Here is a 20035-nt window from a genome sequence, read left to right as displayed (position 1 = left end):
TCCGTGGCCCGAGAGGTGTCACTTTGTGACAAAACGTGATATTTCCTAGCCCTTCCACCTTGCCTTGCACTCTTGTCCCCAAAGCCACCAGTAAGCAGAGAAAAGGCAGGACCAGGTATTTTATTGCTTCAGGTCCAAGGGGCAATGCCAGGGATGTCTTGCAGGGAGGGGGACAAGGAATGATGCCTGGCTGGGCACAGTTGGCTGAGTGGGACCAGTGCCAGGGATGTTGATGGGTGGGATATGAGGCATGTTTGGGTCAGCAGGGACAATATCAGGCACGTTGATGTTGGGGCTATCCAGGCAGAGAGGCTGTGCTGGGGCACTGGGGCTCAGAGGAAGAGCTTGTCGTAGCAGGGCTGGCAGTACATCTTGTCCCTGCACTCGCTGTAGGTGCCCTTGTGCAGCTGGCCCATGCAGTAGCTGCAGATGAAGTGCTCGGGGTGGTACTTGCGCCCCGCGGCCGTGATGCAGCGCCCGCTGACGGGGCGGCCGCAGCCGTGGCAGATGGTGCCCTGCCGCTGGTGGAAGTGCAGCTCGCAGTAGGGCCGCCCCTCCAGCTCAAAGAAGGAGCCACCACTGAAGCCAGTCAGGCACTCCTGGGGGAAGGAGAGGGGAAGGCTGGCATGGCCCTGGGAACACCCCCATTACATGCATTCCCACCATCCCACTCACTGTCCCACTCACCGTGCACACGAAGCACTCGGTGTGCCAGACAGCCTGCAGGGCTGACAGGTAGTTGCCCATGACAGGGCGCTCACAGCCCTGGCATTTGGGGGCAAACAGGGCCAGGAAATCCTGGTGGCAGTACGGCTTCCCGTTGCGCTCCAGGAACCCTGTGGGGAGGAGGTTGGGATGAGCACCCACCTGGGGATGGTTCACGCTGGGGACAGTGGGCCACGGCCAGGGTGGTACTCAGGATAGGAGGCAAGGGAGAGACCATGGGGTCTGTCTGATGGGGTGCTAAGTGCAAGAGCAGGGAATAGCCGGAATGGGGACAGGGCCCCCTCACCTGCTCCTTGGCACATACCCTCATCTCCGAACACCTTCCCGCAGTGAGCACAGAAGAAGTGCTCGGGGTGCCAGGTCTGCTCCAGGGCCGTGAGGACTTTCTGCAGGAGAAGCCGAGGTGAGGGGGCTGGGGGCGGTGGCAGGCAGGGGAGGCCGGGGGCCGCTCACTCACCTGGCGGATGGGGCCGGCGCAGTAGGCGCAGCGCGGGGAGAAGGCCTGGTGGTAATCCTCCTCACAGAACGCCCGCCCGCCCTGCTCGAAGAAGGGCCCCTTGTCCAGCTCCCGCCCGCACTGGGCACAGGTGAAGTGCTCGGGGTGCCAGGTTTTGCCCAGGGCTGTGAGCACCTGCGAGGAGGAGGCAGGGGCTGTGAGGGCAGCTCTGGGGGGATGCCCGGGGTGGCGGCGGGGGCTCACCTTGCCGGCGATGGGCTTGCGGCAGGCGGCGCAGACGCCGGCGGGCGCGGCCGTGATTCCCAGCTCCTGCAGGTCCCGGGTCAGGCTGTCCAGCATGTTGTCCAGCACGGACTCTGCGGGCACTTCGGCTCCCTGCCCCGCAGCTGCCAGCTGCCGGGAAGGAGGAGGGTGAGGTCTGGGCGAGGGCCAAGCCCCCAGCTGGCTGCCCCAGGGCCAAGGCTCACCTTGCTCTGCGTGTGGCCCAGGTCGGCCAGCAGCTCGTCCAGCTGCGAGGCGGCCTCTGTGCGCGGCGGTGAGGGGAGCAGCGGCTTTGGGACTCGCACAGGGGTGCTGGACATGGCAGAGAGGGGACATGCTGTGCTGTCCACCCCAAGGCTGGCACCAAGACCTCTCCACCCCTACCAACACAGCCCTTTCCCACAGGCCACTGCAGGGAACACTGCAGGTGACCCTGGATGGCAGATCCCAGCAAGGAACGGACAATCCCAGATGGCTGTGCCCTCCCATGGCCGTTTTTACCTGTACACTGAATCCAAACCTTCTCCTGGGGGCTGAGCTCGAGGAGGCAGTGGCACCTGGAAGGACAAGCCCTTGTGGCAGAGCCTTCAGGCACTCCTTGGCAGCTCCCCCTGCCCAGCTCCACCACCCCATCATGAGCTGAGGGGTCCCTGTGCCCAGGCATTACCTTCAGGGTACCCTGCTGGGCATCCTGGCAGGAGCTTGGTCCCTGCAGTGCACGCTCCTTGGAGGCCAGACAGGAGCTCTGCTCCAGCTCTTCCAGCAAAGCATCTGCATGGAGACACCTCGGTCAGGCTCCACTAGCTGCCCACCCTGTAATCTCGTACTACTCCCAAAATTTCAGGAGCAAAAGGAGTGTCACAGCAGGTCCTGCTGGCCAGCTGCCAGTGCCCCGAGGGGTCCTGAGCACCCTCCCTGAGGCCCCCACTCCGCTGCAGGATGTGCCCACCTTCCAAAAGAGTGGGGCCAAGGGTCCTGCCCCCACACACCATCCCCGGCCAGCAAGGAAACTTCTGTCAGTCCTCAACTGGACCCAGTCTTGTCAGGGAAAAGCTCACCCAGGGCCTATCTTCCGTATCCACAGCACCACTTCCCCCAAGATGAGCCGAGTACTTTCCCCTTTTGCTTTCACCTCTCTGCCTTGGCTGTCCTTCACACTGGGAAACAGGGAATGCTCCCATCAGTGTGGCTGCTTCCCTGACCCTGGCTCCCCCACCCCAGGCCAAGGATGGCTCCCAGCTCCTGCTGGGTGCAGCCAGGGTTGTGGCGCTTCCGCAGCCCATTTCCTGCTTTCAGGCTTGCTCCATTTTTGGCCAAATTTTTGCTCAACCACCGGCTCCACCAGGCCCTCGGGATGGAGGAAGCACAGGAGGGAGCAGGGTCCATGGCCACCCCTCACTGCATCCCCTCCTCCTGAGGTACAGGAAGGAAAAGGCTCCCCGGAAATGTGACCCCAAGCCAGGCCTGGCTGCAGGATCAGCTCCAGAGAGGCCCAACTTACCCAAATCCTCCATCCTGCCTCGGCGTGGGGTCCCAGGGCCGGGGCAGCACCCCGAGGTGCTGGGATGGCAGTGGAGGCTGCGCCGGCTCTGTTCCGGTCTCGCCCCCGCCCCGCGCCGGGGTTTGTCACCCAGGGTTTCCTTTGTGGGCTGCGCGCCTCACACCACGTGTGACAGGCACAGCTGGGGCACAGGGAACCACAAACAGCTCAGGCTGGGCCAGGAGGGGAGAAACTGGCCAATGTGCTGCCCAAGGAGCTCCAGAAGCCAAGACGTGGATGTCCTGCTGACCCAGGCCCTTTGCAGAAGCCACTGACCACATGTGACAATGATCACATCCCGGTGCTGTGTGGAAATGGGTTTGTGGCAGCATGATGGAGCAGCGCCATCCCATTCCAGCAGAACCTTGTCTTTAGGGGGCACTTCTGAAGCCTTGTCATTGATTTCCAGGTAACAGCAAACCCCTTTTTTGGCAGAGAAATCTCCTGGTGTGCTGGGAGCAGGCAGTAGATGTGAAAACAGCTCCAAGGAACTGGGAATGTTAAGGCCACCAAAGCTTCACCTGGCCAGGCTGCTCTTTAGTCCAGCCAGAAAAACCTTGGGAGCAAAGGTTAAGAGCCACGGACTCCACCCTGGCAGCAGCAGGCACAGGGGTCAGGCTGGCACTGCCTTGGACCTGCTGGGCTGCACGGGTGGCACGGGCTGGAGCTGAGCCCCTCAGGGGTCACTTCATTCCTGACACCATTTTGTCACCTGCTCACAACCGGGACATCCAGCCCAGCCCTGCCTCAGGAAAGGCTCCCAGATCACCAACCCGCTGTGTTAGCCCAGGAATGCTGCCTGCTGAAGGTTTTGGGCTATTTTTAGCTTTCTCATTGATTTAGTGATGTGTGAGCCTGAGTGCACACGAGCATCTGGAGCTGGAACTTCTTAAAACTTGTCCTTATGCAGCCCAGGGGGTCAAAGGCTGAGCTGTGCCCTGCCCTGAGGTCTGCTCCCCTGTCTGAGCAAGAATTAAGTGACTCCAGCCTTTCCTGCAGAGGGGAAATCAGTCCTGACAATGATAGGGACAGGCTGGGCTGACAAACAGCAGGACAGGAGGAATCCCTGTGCAAGGATCCCGAGCTTTTCTTTAACTTTCATGTAAGGACATTCTCCTCCTTCCCAGTGTCTGGGTCAGGGGAATGTGGCTCTCCACAGTTTATTAGCACACCCTCAGGAACTGTTGGACACACTTTTGTTTTCTAGGAACATACCAGAGTCAGGATTTAAAATGCAGAAGCAGAAAGGACTTGAAATGCAGAAGCAGAAGGAAGCACCAGGCACTCGGAGCCCTCTCACTGCTGGGAACCAGTTCAGCAAACAGGATTTTCCAGCTGAACGCTGCGGGCTCTTTGAACCAACCCCTGTGATTTTTGCTGTCTCCCGAGGCAGGATGAGGAGCACCTTGTTCTGGGGACGTGTTACCCTTTGTTCTCGGTGGGTAAGATCAGCCAAACCATCTGCTCCAGAGCAAGCACACCCCGCTCCTGTTTCCCAATCCAAGCCCTTGATCCTGGCCTGGTGTCACATCCCGCTGCAGCCAAAGCAAGTGCCAAGATTAGTTCAGGTCCAAGCAGGGAAGGGGACAGAACGGCGACCGTGACAAAACCCGCTCCCGGGTGGCACCTTCAGCCTATGTGGGGGCGAAGTTTCGGGGTTTTATGTGGGTTTAATGTTAGTGCAGCTCATGTGGGAGAAAGAGACGCTGCTGGTGTTGTTTTGGGGAGGGGATCCGGCCTTGGACACCACGGGGGCGGGTCCCCCACGGGCTCGGGACGGGGACACGGCCGGGAACGGGGAACCGGCGCCGCCTCAGCTCCGGCGGACTACAACTCCCGTCAGGCACCGCGCATGCGCGGCGGCGGGACGGAAGAGGGCGGGGCCAGGATTGTGTGCCCCGCCCCCCTTGAGCCGGCCACCATTTTGTCACCGACTTTCACCCGCCGCCCGACGGGGCGTTTTTTTTTTTCTTAAAGGAGAAGCGGTAGCCAAAAGCGGCCCGGCCGCTAGGCCCCGCCGGTACCACGGGAGGCGCCGCAGCCCCGCGGCACGGAGCGGCCGTGTGGGGCGAGGCAGCGAACGGCTTCCCCTGCCAGGCCTCGCCCGAGGGGCAAAGAGGCCCGGGGGCAGGCGGAGGGGCGCAGGCAGCGGCGGCGGTAGGGAGCCCGGCGGTGCTAGGGGCCGGGCGGCGGCCGCGCGGCGGACGGGCGGTCCGGGCGGCGGGGCCTGCGGGGCGGCGGCCGCGGGGGCCGCGCTCGAGTGGGCGCCGAGCGGGGCCGGCCGGGGGGGGAGCGGGAGCGCGAGAGCAGCGGCCGCGGCGGCGCCTGCGCGAGAGGCGGCGCGAGGCCGGGGCGCGCGCGGGAGCAGCGCGCTGATTGGCCTCGCTGCCGCGGGGGGGCGGGCCCCGCGCCGGCCGGCCCGCCCATTGGCCGGGCGGCGCGCGAGCGGCGGGGAAAGGCGTGAGCGCGGCGGGCGGGGGCACTCGGGCCTGGGGGGCAGGACCGTCCCTCGCGTCCCGCGCGCGGATTGGTGGGCGCGGGCAGGGGGCGGGGCGCAGGGGCCGCGCGTGAAGGCGGGCGGCGGGCGCTGATTGGCCGCGGGCGGCGGGGGCGGGCGTGCCCGGCCGAGGGTGGAGCGCGGCCGTCCCGGCCCCGCCGCCGCCGCCGCCGCCCCGATGCCGGCGGGTACCGAGCAGCCGGGGGGCGCCGCCGCCGAGCCGCCGCCCGCCCCTGCACCGCCGCCCGCCGCAGACAGGCCGCCAGCTTCGGGCCGCCGCCGTCCGCCGCCGCCGCCGCCCGCCGCCGAGCAGGGGGAGGAGTCCGGCGGCAGCCGGGTGCTGAGGGGCGGCCGGGAGCGCGGCCGCGCCGCTTCGGCCGCGGGGGGAGCCGCCGCCGCCGCCGCATCCCGCCGCCGTAAGGCCGAGTATCCCCGACGCCGGCGGAGCAGCCCCGGGGCGCGGCCCGCCGCCGAGCAGCCCGCCGCCGACACGCCGCCCGCGGCCAGGAAGGCCCCCCGGGCCGGGTGAGTCCCTGCAGCGCCGGGCGCCGCCCGCGCCTTCCGGGCATCGCGATCGCGGCCGCGGCCGGGGGGCTGCGGGCGGCTCTGCCCGGCCCGCGCGAACGGGCCCGGGCCCCGGGGCCGCCTCCGGCCGCGGGGTGCCCCGCGCCGCCGCCCCTTTGTTCCGGTCCCTTCCCAGGAAGGGCAGTGTCCCGGGAACCGCCGGCTGCGCAGCGCCCTCGGGCAGCGGCCGCCGTCCCGGTGCCCCGCCGCGCCTCTGGCGAAGGTCTCGGGAGGGAGGCGGTGGGATCTGCCTTCCCGGGGGGAGATGCTGCTTCCGCTCCGCCTTCGACCCCTGAGCAGGGCACCGGAGCCTTTGGAAGTGCAGCTGCTCTGCCCTGTTCTAAGCACAAAATCCCCCTGGATCGGTCATAATTCTCCTGGGCATGGCTGGGCCTTTGCTGCTGGATATTCCTATAGTTCCCCTCAGGTTCCTGTGGCTGAAACAATCCACCTTGGCATGAGGGGTTGAAAATAATGATCAAATATAGGGGCACCGGGACTTTGAGGGATTTGGGCTCCTCTCCACATCATTCAGTTCCTTGTTGCTGCCCCCATCCTATAGCATCTGGCTCTTACACTTGGTTTTGTGTTTTTTTTCAGGTGTGCAGATAAAGTTGCTGGTAAAGGTAAGAGCTGAATTATTTACTCCTGGTGTTGTGTACATCTAAAAAGTCCCAATCCTCCTTTTGGATCTTCCTTTTAAATAATGTTTTAGTGCTGGGTGATGTGCAGGTTTTTTTCTGAGTCTCAATACTCTGGAATTGTGGAATTGTGCTGCTGTTGGCACGTGCCCAACCTGCAAAGTCTTACTGCCCCAAAAACTACTCATTGCTTTTGGGACTGCTCCATGGTTTGACAGCTCTTGTTGCACAGCTGTCCCAAGTAGCTGGCAAATCCTGGGTTCACTTCTGTCCTCAGAAAGATAGGAGTTGATCCTCGAGAGACCTTGGAAATTTGTGTGGAAATCAGAGTATTCAGACATTTATACTTGTTCTTTTCTAGCTTGAGTGGATTATGGATTTTTTAGCTTGATGTCTTCATGAGTGGAAGAGAAAATTATTCAGAACTGGGGGCGTGAGTTGGGTCAGAACACAAAAGCCCCAGCTGTGGGGATCTGCAAGCTGGAGCAGCACTTTTGTTTTCCAGTGCACACTGTGAATTTTGAGCACCTATTTAAAAATTTCTTGTTTTAAAAAAAAGAAACAAAACCCAACCTAAAAAGAAAGAAAGAAAAAAAGTTAGAGGGCTTTTCTCCTCACCTGGTGATGACTTCTGAAGCAGGTCCAAGTAAAGAGCTTTGTGTAGTGTTGTTTTTGATCTGGCACCAGAGGATTGTGGCAGAATGAAGCACTGAGGAAAGGAGGTCACACACCTGTGCAGATGAATTCCCCTTTCTCCTGGAGCTGTCTGGGTTTGTTTGCCAGCAGTTGTGTCTCGGAGGCTGCCGTTATTCTCGTGTTTTGGTAACTCTTTAGCTTTCCTCCTACAAGTCTTTATTCCATTTGGGTGTGGAAATCCATCACAGTTCCAGCTGGCAAGGTGTGTTTTTACAGACTGAAGCAGAATTAACCACTGTGTGCTGAGCCCAGATCTTGCTTGTGTGTATTTGCCCCTCACTGTGTAAAGGGAATGTCAGAGCTTCAGCCTTTTACATCAGAGCACAGTTGCTGAAATGTCTAAAAAAGTTTAGGTTCATATGTGTATAGACTTAATGAGACTTTAATGGTCATGCATGGTATTTTGGTTTAAGGAGAACTGTTTGTTGGTAGTGGTAGAAAATGGGCAGAATATTCCCATTTTTACCCCAGGAGGTGAAAGTTGTCAGACTGAAATTCCCAGGTTTGAGGGTCCTCTGCACTCAAGCCATTTAAATCTTTAGCTTGGGCTGTGAGAGTTTCAGCTGTGCTTGAAGGTGAGAGTGGAAAAAGTGTTTGTTAAACTTCTGGGGCTCTTTTTTTTCCTGATGAGATTTGCAGCCAAAATGATGGTAGGAATTGTTGCGTGGAAATTGGCACTGGGAAGTGCTGACTTCTGGGCCAGAGGAAATCTGTGCTGTGGGGGGTGGGGTTTGTTTGTTTCTGGTTTGTTTTTTAGTCGACAGAAGTGAGGAAGCTGCACTCCTGTGTCTTGGCTGCACGCTGGATGGAGCCCTTGTGCTGGTGGCAGAGGATCTGGAAACAGGACACTCTGAGGAGTGTCCTCCTTGAACTGGTTGTGCAGGAGCAGGAGAGAGGCTTCTCCCTCCTTCTCCTCCTCTTGGGTTGTAGCAGAAGTTTTTGAAGGAGCCAGACCAGTGTAAGCAAGCAGCAGCTTTCCTTGCACAAGAGGGTTTTTGGTAGCCAGGAGTCCCCTGTGAGCCTGGAAGACACAATCCCAGTTGTCCTTTCACCCTGGGTGGAGCTGGGATAAGGTGCTGAGTGGTTCTGATGCAGGCTTGGAATTCTGTGCTGTGTTCCCTGATACAGAATTGATTTTTTTTTTTTTTTTTTTTTTTTGGGATTGCAGTATTAGCCTTTACTGTCAACTGTTAAATTCAGTTTGGAATATTCCCTGAGACAGCCATGGTACAGAGCCATGGGATCAGGCTTCTCCAGCATCCTGTTGGGATTCTGGCTGTGCAGGTGTGATGGGGAGTTCAGGGGGAGATGGCAGCTGGAGGTGTGACTGTCACCACAGGGTGCCTGGGGGCAGTGCAGTGTCAGCCTGTGTTCCCTGGCTGTTCCCTGGCTATTCCCTGTCGCCTGCTTAGTCATGCAGTCGCAGGATTTCCCAACGTGCCTGCAGGAGTATTGGATGCATAAGTAGAACGTTTTAATCTCAGCTCACAAATGAATTTGTGGAGCTGCAGTGCCTGTGTGTAGTAGAATTCACGTCTGGCTTCCCGCAGCGCTCTCTGTCCTTGTGGGAATAATTTTGGTTTTAGTCAGGAGACTCACCTCCCTGGAAGCCCATTCTCAAATCCAGGGCTTTTGCTAAGAAAACACTCAGGTTTGGCAGATTTTAAAAAAGTTGGAAAACTTTGAGAGTCAGGTAGTACTAAATGGATTTGTACAGAGAGGACTCACATTTTACCTAAGAGCTTTAATCTTAATGCTTCATGCTCCTTTTGGGACTGACTGCTTTCCCTTAAGGCTTTGTCAGTGTTTGGAGAGAGAAATGTCTTTACTTAAAACCAAACCTTATAAAAATGCACTGAATTTAAATAGCTCAGACTGCCCAAGCCCTCCAAGGATTTTCCTGTGTCCCATCTGTACAGTTCCACAGTGCTCTGGTGAGGGAGATCCCTTTGGATGGAGCTTTGCACTTGGATATTTTTCCTGAGTGTCATTTTTCTCCGTGCCATTATAAACCAAACAGGTGTTTGGTGCTTTATCCATTGTGTGGTTGCTGCCTTAGATCTCAGAGGTGTGCATATTTTGTGGTGCATTTATTTTTATAACAGCTTTTTAACTTAGCAATTAAGAGTTTATTTTCCTTTCACTTAATTGCACACATGCATTTTCTGAAATTATCTGCAGGGTCAGTAAGAAGCTTTCAAATACTTTACAAATCAAAGTTCAGCTCTGTTGAAAAGCAGAGCAGTGCCCAGAGTCTTGGGTTTTGGTTGTCCAAACAAAGCCACAACTTCACTGTGAGTGTCCTTCCAGGTTTCCTTTTCTTGTCCCTTCTCCCAGGGACTGGTGCTCGCTCACAATTTTTAATCTATTTTCTGTGAAGGAAAAAGAGACAAAAATTTACTCCAAATGTAGAACTTGGCATATTTTGGGCAAGGCCTTTGGTGATTGCTGATTCCAGCTGTTCCTGCAGCTGATACTTGACAGACAGAAGTTTCCTGGTGCAGTCCTGACCTTGGATAGGGACCAGGGACCATGTTGGGAGGAAATGAGAAGGTTTTTCAGCTCATAGCTCTGTATCACTGTGAGTTCTGTGGCAAAGTAAATACTTGATACATCTCCTGAGGGTGGGGTTTGGGAGGTACCTGGGTGTTCTCAGTGTGTAAAAATGCTCTGAATCTGTTAGAGAGCTGTGCTGAAGCAGGGGAAGCAGGAAGGAGAAGTCCTGGGAAAAGGCTATCAAACACCTTCACTTTAGAGGAAGGAAGCAGAGCTGCTGGGTGAGGGGTGTGCTCTGTCCAGGTGTGTTCTGAGGCAGGTCTGCTTCAGCTCTGTGAGCCTGTTTTTTAAAATAAGTGATCAGCTGAATGCCCAATCTTCCAAGGGAATACAGCTCTTCCAGAGCAGAGTGTGTGCTATCCCTGGCAACACGATAGTGGTTGAGTGGGGAATTTCTAGAGGATGGTTTCAAGTGTCTTTGGGTTTGATTTAGCATTGAAAAGCCTGAGATGTTCATGAGGGCTGAGAAGGTGCAGCAGGCACCTTGAGATCTGCTAAAGAAAGCCAAGAAGGTGCAGTTCATGCTCTGATGGTGAGGTTTATACATGCAGGACAGCAGCTTGATGGTTTAGAGCACAGTGTGATGCCTCACATCCGGGATTCCAGTCAGGCTTTTCCAGCCAATGTTGCTTATTCCCACCCTGCTAATCAAGGAGCAGACAGTGACTAATGCAAAGCAAACTACGTGCTAGGAGAAAAAGGATCATTCGGTTCAGAAGGCTTGATGCAAAACTGGAGATTGCAGGCTGGGAGGAATCAGAGAGGTTGTGGATTCCTCATCCCTGGAAGTATCCAAGGCCATGTTGGACAGGGCTTGGAGCAACTTGAACTAGTGGAAGGTGTTGCTGCCCACGGCAGAGATTGGAATGAGATGAGGTTTAAGGTCCCTTCCCACCCAAACCATTCTGTGATCATCTGTTACATTTGAAAGGACATTGAGTTCCTGAAGGCCCAGTGTCACAGCAAGCACCAAAAAGTGAGATCAAATGAACTGGACTTGGGAATTTTAGTTTTTAAGGGATTAACTTGCTCACAAGACATTTCAGCCAGTTTTGTTATCTTGCCAAGGCATGTTTGGAGACCAGCCATGAGCCAAAAGGAAACCACCTGTACAAGCTGTAAATAAGTGTGGAGACCTCAGGCTAACAGTGTTTGTAATGCCTTTTGCTCTAGCACAGCACTAGAAACATCCAGCTCAGATCCCTCAGGGTTATTGCCAGGTGTACAATTCCAATGAATTTTATGTTTGGGGGATCTCTAAACATGACTTTCCACATGGCCCAACTTTGAAGCTGGTCTTTCATAAAGCACTTGCTGAGCTTTGTGAGTGTCTCTTTTGTTGTGCTTATAGCCAGCACATCATCACATTAGAAACCTTTATGCAAGGGAAATACAAGCTGCTTTTGAATATTAGTGTCTTTCCTTAGGGGCAATGTGAGGAAGGTTTGCTGATGTGAGGCCTGGAGAGTGTCCTGGCTCAACAGAGAGTGCTGAGCAGGTTCCCACAGCAGGCAGGGGCCGCTGTGATTTAAGGTGCCATTTAATGGCAGGATTTAGGCGTTCTGTACAATGATGACAGAGCCTGCAACGTCTGTTCCAGCTCCCAAAGAAGAGAAGGAAGAGGAGGAGGTGTCCAGCGTGCTCAGCCATGGCTCTCCCGTGGGCACAGCCCGGCCCAGCCGCAGCTGGCGCAGCAGCCGGGCGGCAGCCGCCGCTCGCCAGCGCGACCCGGAGAATTCGCGTGCCTCCCGATCCAAGGCGGGCTCGCTGCAGCTCATCTGCAAGTCGGAGCCCAACGCCGAGCAGCTGGAGTACGGTACGTGGGGCAGGGACCTGCGCGCGCGGCTGGCCTGGCGTGGTGCTGCTTGTCACGGGTGCCTTCTGCCACCAGCACTCCCGCTCTGAATGTCGACGGAGGTACCGTGAGACAGATGAGCTCACTGCAGCGAACACTCTTTGAAACCTAATGGTGACTTTTCCTTTCAGTGGTCACAGAAGAGCATCAGCCTCCAGATGGAGTCAGGTAAGACATGATATTTTGTGGTGGTTCTTCCTAGTCAGTGTCTCAAGGTGGGCTTGAGTTGCTCCATAATAAACGCTTGTGTGAAGTGTTCCATGGGACCGGCAGTAGCTCTGTCTCCTTTGGCTCCTCGCCTCTGCAGTTCCAGTGTGCACAGATGTGCAGAGATACTGTGGAGAAATGGATAGTAAGATTTAATCTGGGCATCCCACCTGGTAGCTTCATTGCTGTGGGTGGGTGGGTTCAGGACACAGCTCTGCCTGGCCTGTTTTGGTTGTCACTGTGCCCCTTGGTCAGTGCAAGCTGTTACCTTTCCCCAGTCATGCTGGATGAGGAAGTGCTGTGTAATAGTGTCCTTCTCATGCCTGGGGAATGGTGCACAGATATTCTTGCAGTAGTGGCCAAGCAGTTGCTGCCAAAATCTCTCCTTTTCTCCCAGCAGTGATGATGATGAGGAGATGCTCATCAGCGAGGAAGAAGTTCCCTTCAAAGATGATCCCAGAGATGAGACCTACAAGCCCCACCTAGAGAAGTATATTGGATTATGTACTTACTGGGGGTTTAGACCAAAAAGATATGGGCATGTTACCTGAATTAGCTTAATATGCCCCAAAGCACCTGTACTAGTTGATCTGGTGGAATGGTTCTAAATGTTGCCTGCAGTGGCCAGAACTGTTCTTCTCTCAAGAACTGAATTCTTTAGAGCATTGCTGGCTGCTGGGTACTTCCCTAAGCCTGGTTCTTACTTCTGCTTGAAAGTGGGGCTTGAAGAATAGACCTGAATTTAGTTCTAGTTATATTTAAATCTAAAAAAAAAGCAGGCAATGGGAAGAGTATTGGAGTAATGTTTTGCATTTATGTCTTTGTAGAGAGGCACCAAAGCAAAGGAGAAAAGCTAGCAAGGGAAAGGAGGAAAAAGAAAGGCAGAAAGAGATTAAAGTGGAAGTGAAAGAAGAAAATGAGTTTCAGGAGGATGAAGAACCACCAAGGAAGTGAGTACACTCTGCAGTTACACATGCCAGTGTGTGCTGTGTGTTTTGCATTCTTGCTAGTGTACAACAGTGTTTGATTGTTGTTGGTTCCCCCCATCCCCCTCCTCCCCCTCCCCTGGGCCTGAGAGCTGACAGGGCAGCACTGTTTACCCTATGCCCTCATGTCTTGACTGTGCTCAGCCACAAAAAAATCAGACTTTAGCTTAAGTGGAGGGTTTTTTCATCCTCCTGTGATTAGTCAGCCTCCCTGGGTGTGACCACACAGTGGGAAATACTTCAGGGTGTCCTTACAATGGGTTCCCTGTGATGCCTGGAGTGGATCCTGAAAGTCAGTGGGAGAGGGCAGCATTCCTGCTATGTGCTGGGGCCAGGCACTGGGATATCTTGTCACTGGAATACCTTGTTTGTGTTGGTAAGTGTCCTTTTACAGTTGTGACTTTTCCAGAGCTCAGGAAAATCAGCTGTTTTCCCCTGGCTTTTGAGAAGTAAAACAAACTTTTGCCTCCCAGTCAGTTGCCAGCAGCCCAAAAGCTTTGGGTGTGCTGTCACTGGAACTCATGGCTGAAGCATTCCTCCTGGCAGCAGAGGGAGATTGGTTTATGTGACTGTGTCAAAGCCATTCTTTGGGATACTGTGAGGGCAAAAAAAGAAAAAGGCAGTGGCTTTGTACCTCAGCTCTTCTCTGAGTGGTTGGAACAGCCCGGGCTCCCTCTGCTGACCTGCTGCACACTGCTGGTGTAATTTCCCTTGCTGTTCCTGAGCTGCTGCTGATTCACAGTGGAGAGGAGTGAGGAGGCTGATATTTTGAGAACATTTTTGTCTGTTGGAGACTGCTTTCTGAGGCTTGAGGTTTTGTTGTTTGACTCAGACACTACTTTTTGTATGTAATAAAACCTGTGGCTCTTCTGAGGGCTTGGTTTGAATGCTGAGTGTGTGTTCAGCATATTCCTGGCTTGCCATCAATACAGATGTCTCAGTAGAGTCTAGAAAATACTTGCATCAATCTGCTCAAGCGTCTCTGCAGCAGTGGGATCAGGCAAGCAGAGCTGGGCAGAGCTGTGGCTTGGGAGGCTGCACTTTACATGTGAGCACAGGTCTGCTCAGACAGAGCCTAGATTTTTGTCTTGACAGGTACAGAAGCTGCTATAGCTAATTCAGAGGCCTGGAAAATAGCTGCTGGATCATTAATCCCATTCTTCCTGGTCAGGCAGGTGGATGTTTTCCCATGGTGTGGAATGTTCCCCAGCAGAGCAGAGCAAATAGGGTGCACTGTTGGTTCTAGACTGTGTTGGCAAAATTACATGTTTATGAAAAATGCACTAGGAAATGGGAAGTACTAAGAGAGCAAACCATGTGAAGTATTTATTTCTCTGGAATTCTCCATCTTTTGAATCTGTCTCCAGCTAGCACTCAGTTTTTTTCCTAGCCCATTTATTTCATGCAGTTAATGATGCAATGCAGCGTCTCCTTCAAAGTCTCTGCCCACTGCTAATGCAAAGAAGCTCCTCTCAGTTCTCTTTCTGTTATCCCTGTTACAGGAGGGGAAGGAGGAGAAAGGATGACAAGAGCCCAAGGCTTCCCAAGAGAAGGTAAGTGATCTCAACCCAGTTCTGTTCTGCAGATTGTTCCCTTGTGTCTTACATGTAGACATGGATTGTCCCAAAGCCATTTCTATGCCTTAAAGGGAATAAAAAAGAAAAATAGTAGCATACCTTGTATTCCTTCTTCTCCTTCCCCTGTAGGTGTTGGCTTGATTTCTTCCAAGCAAACCAGCCCCCTCCCCACTTCTCAGTTGATGCCTCCTGTGGCATTACCGAGCAGAAAGGCTCTGGGAATTCTGGATCTCCTGAGGTTTTCCTAGCTCTAGGGAGAGCCCTCAAGTAGTGGCAAGAGAAGAGGTGGCTCTTGGACAGCAACTCTGTCCCAGCCCAGGCAGGGGTTTTGGAGCAATAGTGCTTTGCTGTGCTTGCACTTGCTGTTTGTGGCACGAGATGCATCAGCCCCTCACAAACACAGAGAATTGTGATTCTAAATAGGACAGATATAGAATCTTTATCTATAGAATCACCTGATGATAGAATCAGCCAAGCACTCTGCCCTCTCCTTGCTGATTTCCCAGGAAGAAGCCTCCGATCCAGTACGTCCGCTGTGAGATGGAAGGCTGTGGCACGGTCCTGGCTCACCCGCGCTACCTGCAGGTGGGTGGAGGTGTTCACTTCCTCTGTGCCATGTGGGAGGGCAGGCAAGGGGTGCTTGGAACAGGAGCTAAGCCTCCACTGGCACTCACACCCCTTCCTGATGCTGTCATTTTGGAAGAATTCATTGTGGCCAGTTGTAGCTGTGTGTGTCTGAGAGGTTGCTGGATGTCCATGTGTGTTTTATTTTCCATGGAGATCTAAACTCAAGTGAACCTCAGCTGTTCACTCAGCCCTGAACAGTCTGCAAACTTCCACTCTTTCTTTCCAGCATCATATAAAATATCAGCACTTACTGAAGAAAAAATACGTGTGTCCTCATCCCTCCTGTGGTCGACTTTTCCGGCTCCAGAAGCAGCTCCTGCGACATGCCAAACATCACACAGGTACAGGGGGATGGGAAATAGTTGCAAACTCCTCTTCAGGTCAGTGAACAGACAGTGGGAGAAGGGAAGAGCCTCTGGGACTTCTGGGGAGAGTGAAGCCAAGTCAGGTGGCATAGATTTTCAGCAGCAGCAGGGTATTACTGTCTTCTGGATTACCTTACGTAAATGAAAGAAATAGACTATAGAGGTTTTTGTTCTTCTGGCAAGCATCAGGGCCTCTGTAGAGGAATAAGCCTCTACAGATAAAGTCTGATTTATCCCAATTTGCCAGTCTTTCAGTGTTGGTCAGAGTGGATTATTAGCTCTTAGGAGAGTCTTAATCATGCCTCACCTCTCCAGATCAGCAGTTGTGTTTTGTGGGACACCTCCTCCTCCCAGCACTTGTAGTTCTGCTCCTTCTTGGGCAGCTTTACCTGCAGCCTCTGAGAGTTGGGAAAGGGAGTAGGTCTGTGGGAGAGCAATGCTGCAACTGCTGTTGTCTTTCAGATCAAAGGGATTACATCTGTGAGTACTGCGCCCGGGCCTTCAAGAGCTCCCACAACTTGGCAGTGCACCGGATGATCCACACGGGCGAGAAGCCCTTGCAGTGAGTACCTCTGCCTGTGCCTTGCCCTCCTGCTCCCCAAAACACCCATTTCAGAGCAGCCTGTTCCTGGTGGCCTGGCTCCCTTTGACACAAGCATGTTTTCACCTGCTTCTCAGGGCAGTGTCTTGGTGCGGAGCTGGGGAACATAAGCCTTCAGTCAGTAAAATCAGAGCTGGAGCTGCACTGACATTAGTAATCCCCTGCTGCTTTCCTGGGCTGCCACCTCACCACTAGTGTCCATATGAGCATGTGTTGATGTCCCTATTTTTGTGACCTCCTTGTTGTCCCCTCCCAGGTGTGAGATCTGCGGATTCACCTGCCGGCAGAAGGCTTCCCTCAACTGGCACATGAAGAAGCACGATGCAGACTCCTTCTACCAGTTCTCCTGCAATATTTGTGGCAAGAAGTTTGAGAAGAAGGACAGCGTCGTGGCCCACAAAGCCAAGAGTCACCCCGAAGTGCTCATTGCTGAAGCGCTGGCTGCCAACGCGGGTGCCCTGATCACCAGCACCGATATCCTGGGCACTAATCCCGAGGCCATCGTGCCACCCACAGATGGCCAGGGCCTCCCGCTGCTCCCCGACCCCCTGGGCAGTGCTCCCCCAGCAGATTGCCTGCTGCTGAGCCCAGAGGGGATGCCAAAGCCCTACTGTGGCGGGGCAGAGCGCGTGAGCCTGGTGGCTGACGGCAAGCTCTTCGTGGGCAGCGGCAGCAGCGCGAACCCGGAGGGGCTGGTCATGAACACAGAGATGCTGGAAGCCAGCACAGAGGTGCTCATTGAAGATTCAGACTCCACTGGACCCTAGTGGCAGGGGAGCACCTGGGTGCTGGGACAGTTGGGACTCTGTATTTAAAAGGAAAAGGAAAAAAAAAAAAAAGGAAAAGGAGGAGGCACTTACTGAAAGAGAGGAAAGTCAAACAAAACTTACAATACTAGTAAATAACTGAAGGGTCTGCTCCCCTCCAGCGCGGATCACAGCACATCCTCTTTCTCCCAACCACTTCTCTCTCTCTCCCACGGCCCCTCTGTGGAAAGGGGCACGTGCTGCCATTGCCAGAGCAAGTTGGATTGAGCGTCGCGTTTCTCCAAGGGAGGGGGCACTGCCGAAACCCTTCGCTCTACCCCAAAGCAGTTGCCTTTCTGGCTCCTTGGCGTGGCCGTGGCCCCACTGGCAAACTAAAAAGCGTTGGACGTGCTCTGGAGAAGTTCCTTAGGACTCCCTCTGCCCCTGGTCCCGACTTCTATGCACCACTGCACTCTGGTCCTTGCAGTCTCCTCCTTCCTTGCCGGGGCTGGCAGTTTGGCACTTTGGCCCCTCGGCAGGGTGAGCTGTGAAGCAGCAGTGCAGTCCCACTCCCACCGCGCTCCCCTGCTCCAGCCCTGGCAGGAAGTGGAGGGAGGGAACGCCCTGGCTCGTAGATCATGTTTGCTTGGAGAGGCCCGGGGGCTACAGGAGCCCTGCGTGGGAGAGGCAAGGAGGAGCATCCCAGTTTGACGACAGTAATTTGCACTTTGAACATGCTTCGTTTTTGTGTTGTGGTAACAAGATTCCTTATTTATTGTTTAAAAAAGGGTCGGTATTTTTTAGTTCTGTTCTTAGGGGGCGGGGGTGGAAGGGGTTCAGGCTGTTTCCCAGTAGGCTCCAGTGCAGGGAGCTCCAGTGCCATCGTGCCAGCAGCTGGGAGAGTCGAGGTGAAGGCAGCGCTCTGGAGTCAGATGTGTCTCGCAGCTTTTCCAGAGTAGAGAGGGAGCCCCTGGAGAAGAGCCTGTGTGCAGTGGGAGTCTCTGCAGCAGCGTGTTAGCAGGAGGATGAGGTGAGTGATGGGCTGTCTCTCCCTCCCTCCTAGCTCTGGGTGAGCTCCTTGCATTAAATGCCTGATTTGCCTCCAGCCTTTTGGGAAGGACGTTGTTAGCCAGGAACTTTTTCTTGTGACTCGGGACAGCCGTGAGCTACTTGCTGCTGGGGGATGTGGTGCTCCTCATCCAACTCTGCCTCTCCCTTCCAGGTCTAGACAAAGACGCAGCAGGGACTGGATGTGGTTTTCTCAGGCTTGTTTATCCAAGGCAATAGATTGATGTGGGACTAAGGGGCTGTCAGCATTTCTCCCTGCCCTTATTTTGGGGGGAGATTGTGTAGCCGTGTTCTGAAAGCTTCTCTTTTCTGCACAGACACTCCAGCTTTCCCTGAAATGTGGTAGGTCAGGTGTTGCCTGCTGGTGTAGTTAGGGCAGCTTTGAGCCCTTGGAAAAGTTTACATAGGATAAGATGTGTCTGCTATGGAGACTTGGATTTTTTTTTTTTTTTTTTCTCTTCTCTGAAACTTTGTGTGGAGATTCAGTGGCCTTGAAATCGTAGCGGTTTTGGAAGAGGTGAAGAATAACCTGGTTTTTTGTTTGTTTGCCTGTTTTTTGGTTGGGTTTCTGGAGTTGGGAGCAGAGCTGAGGTATCTTGTCTGAGCACAGGATCAGCTGAGTCGGTCTGCAGCACACAGCAGCTTGATGAAATCGGGTACCTGGGGTCTGGAAAACCGCAATAAAACGTGGAATTTAATTGGATTAACAGGGAACTGACTCTGAACACCCACTCTGTCCCCTGTGATGCCTGGAAATCCAGCTGTGGCCCAAACATGCTGGCTTTTCTCAGGCTGTTTGTCCTGGTTTGCCCCCTCCCTCCCTTCTCCCTCCCCCCTTACACTGATACCTTTGTCGGAGCAAGTCGAAGCACTTCCTGGTGTTGGGGCGGGTCGAGGCTGAGCAGTTGGGTGTCCCATGCCCTGGGTGTGGGCACCCCACGTCCTCATGCTGTGGCAGCAGCCTGGCTCACGTGGGGGCCCAGCACACCTGGTGGCAGGTCCGTGGTGGAATGGTGTTCAACAGAACCAGTTCTTTTGGTTGAGATGATCCAGTGTCTTTCTTGGATTGCTTTACTGTGGTTTCCAGCAGGAAATTTTCTGGGTGGCATCTCCTTGCAGGCTAGAGAGGAGCAGCACACCGAGGCCAGCAGTTAGCCCAGCTCTGATGCTTTCACTCTGGCCAATGTGGGGCTTCTCTCTGGGGACACTTGGTGGCCCTCAGGGCAGGTTGGCTGTGTCCTTCTGCCATGGTGCTGCTGGAGCTGTGTCTCTGCCAGCCCCTGTGCCTGTGGGAGGTGCAGGGTGGGCTGAGCCTTGCACAGAACACTAAAGGAGAGCTCGGGGGTTTGTTGGTCGAGGGATGGCACTAAAAGGCCTTTGGGCCAAGGGCTTGCTCACCTCTGGTGACCCAGCACTTGGCATGGGGCTGGGAGAGGCTTCTCGTCCCATGTCCACCCCAGTGGAGCAGGGTTCACCCCTGGCTGCCCTTCTGGGATGCAAAATCAAACATTTCCTTTGCTTCCTGGCCTGGACACCTCTGACCCCTGCCGCTCCCTGCCTTGTCCTTCCATGACACCTCTTGTAGCTCTCCCTTTTCATTTTCTGGCCGTGGCCAGGTGCCTGTCTGTTCTCTAACCACAGCCTGCTCGTCCCTGATGCAGGAGACACGTGTAGCTCCCTTCCCACACCCCTCTGAAGCCCTAAAACTGACACAGCCCTCCTGCAGCTCCTCCTCCCCTCGATGTCTCTCCTTCACTCGCATGCAGTTTGCTTCAATAAATTATTGTAGTAGTTTGCAATAAACTTTTTTGTATTTTTTCCCCTGTATTTATTTTTTTTTTCTCCTCCTGGGGAGGGATTGGAGGGGGCATAAGGCCCTTTGGCATGGGCAGCACTTTGGGGGCTGTTGACTACCAGGCTGGGGGCTGCTGGGCATGTGGGGACCCCCCAGCTCTGGGATCCCCAGCCAGGCACACTGTGGTATTCATGGGAAGCTGCTTCTCAACTCCTGGGGTTTTTCTCACTCTTGATCTGGGTAATGCATAACCAAAATAAACATACTGAG

At 54.6% G+C, this 20035-nt stretch overlaps 2 protein-coding genes across 4 annotated transcripts; one reads left to right on the top strand and one right to left on the bottom strand.

Annotated features, from left to right (window-relative positions):
- Positions 1-31: 31 nt before the first annotated feature.
- On the bottom strand, positions 32-3405 carry LPXN (leupaxin). Of its 2 annotated transcripts, none has more exons than XM_079308747.1 (9): positions 2946-3405; positions 2112-2215; positions 1946-2001; positions 1651-1756; positions 1427-1576; positions 1184-1357; positions 1031-1112; positions 688-836; positions 32-599 (listed from the first exon to the last, which is right to left on the bottom strand). In XM_079308747.1, the coding sequence occupies exons 1-9, from the start codon at positions 2956-2958 to the stop codon at positions 333-335; spliced, it is 1101 nt and encodes a 366-aa protein (XP_079164873.1). In that variant the 5' UTR covers positions 2959-3405; the 3' UTR covers positions 32-332. The 2 variants fall into 2 exon arrangements, with proteins under 2 accessions (XP_079164873.1, XP_079164874.1); XM_079308748.1 differs by having other exon boundaries at positions 1184-1264.
- Positions 3406-5524: 2119 nt separating this feature from the next.
- Positions 5525-19789, top strand: ZFP91 (ZFP91 zinc finger protein, atypical E3 ubiquitin ligase). Of its 2 annotated transcripts, none has more exons than XM_079309038.1 (11): positions 5525-6006; positions 6646-6671; positions 11539-11754; positions 11925-11961; positions 12401-12490; positions 12828-12950; positions 14489-14539; positions 15070-15148; positions 15417-15531; positions 16018-16117; positions 16413-19789. In XM_079309038.1, the coding sequence occupies exons 1-11, from the start codon at positions 5660-5662 to the stop codon at positions 16921-16923; spliced, it is 1695 nt and encodes a 564-aa protein (XP_079165164.1). In that variant the 5' UTR covers positions 5525-5659; the 3' UTR covers positions 16924-19789. The 2 variants fall into 2 exon arrangements, with proteins under 2 accessions (XP_079165164.1, XP_079165163.1); XM_079309037.1 differs by having other exon boundaries at positions 12398-12490.
- Positions 19790-20035: the final 246 nt, after the last annotated feature.

Source organism: Erithacus rubecula (genome assembly GCF_903797595.1).
Source record: "Erithacus rubecula genome assembly, chromosome: 6".
Classification (NCBI taxonomy): Eukaryota; Metazoa; Chordata; class Aves; order Passeriformes; family Muscicapidae; genus Erithacus; species Erithacus rubecula.
The sequence above is the reverse complement of the archived record's forward strand: the minus strand, read 5'-3'. Positions and strand labels throughout refer to the sequence as shown.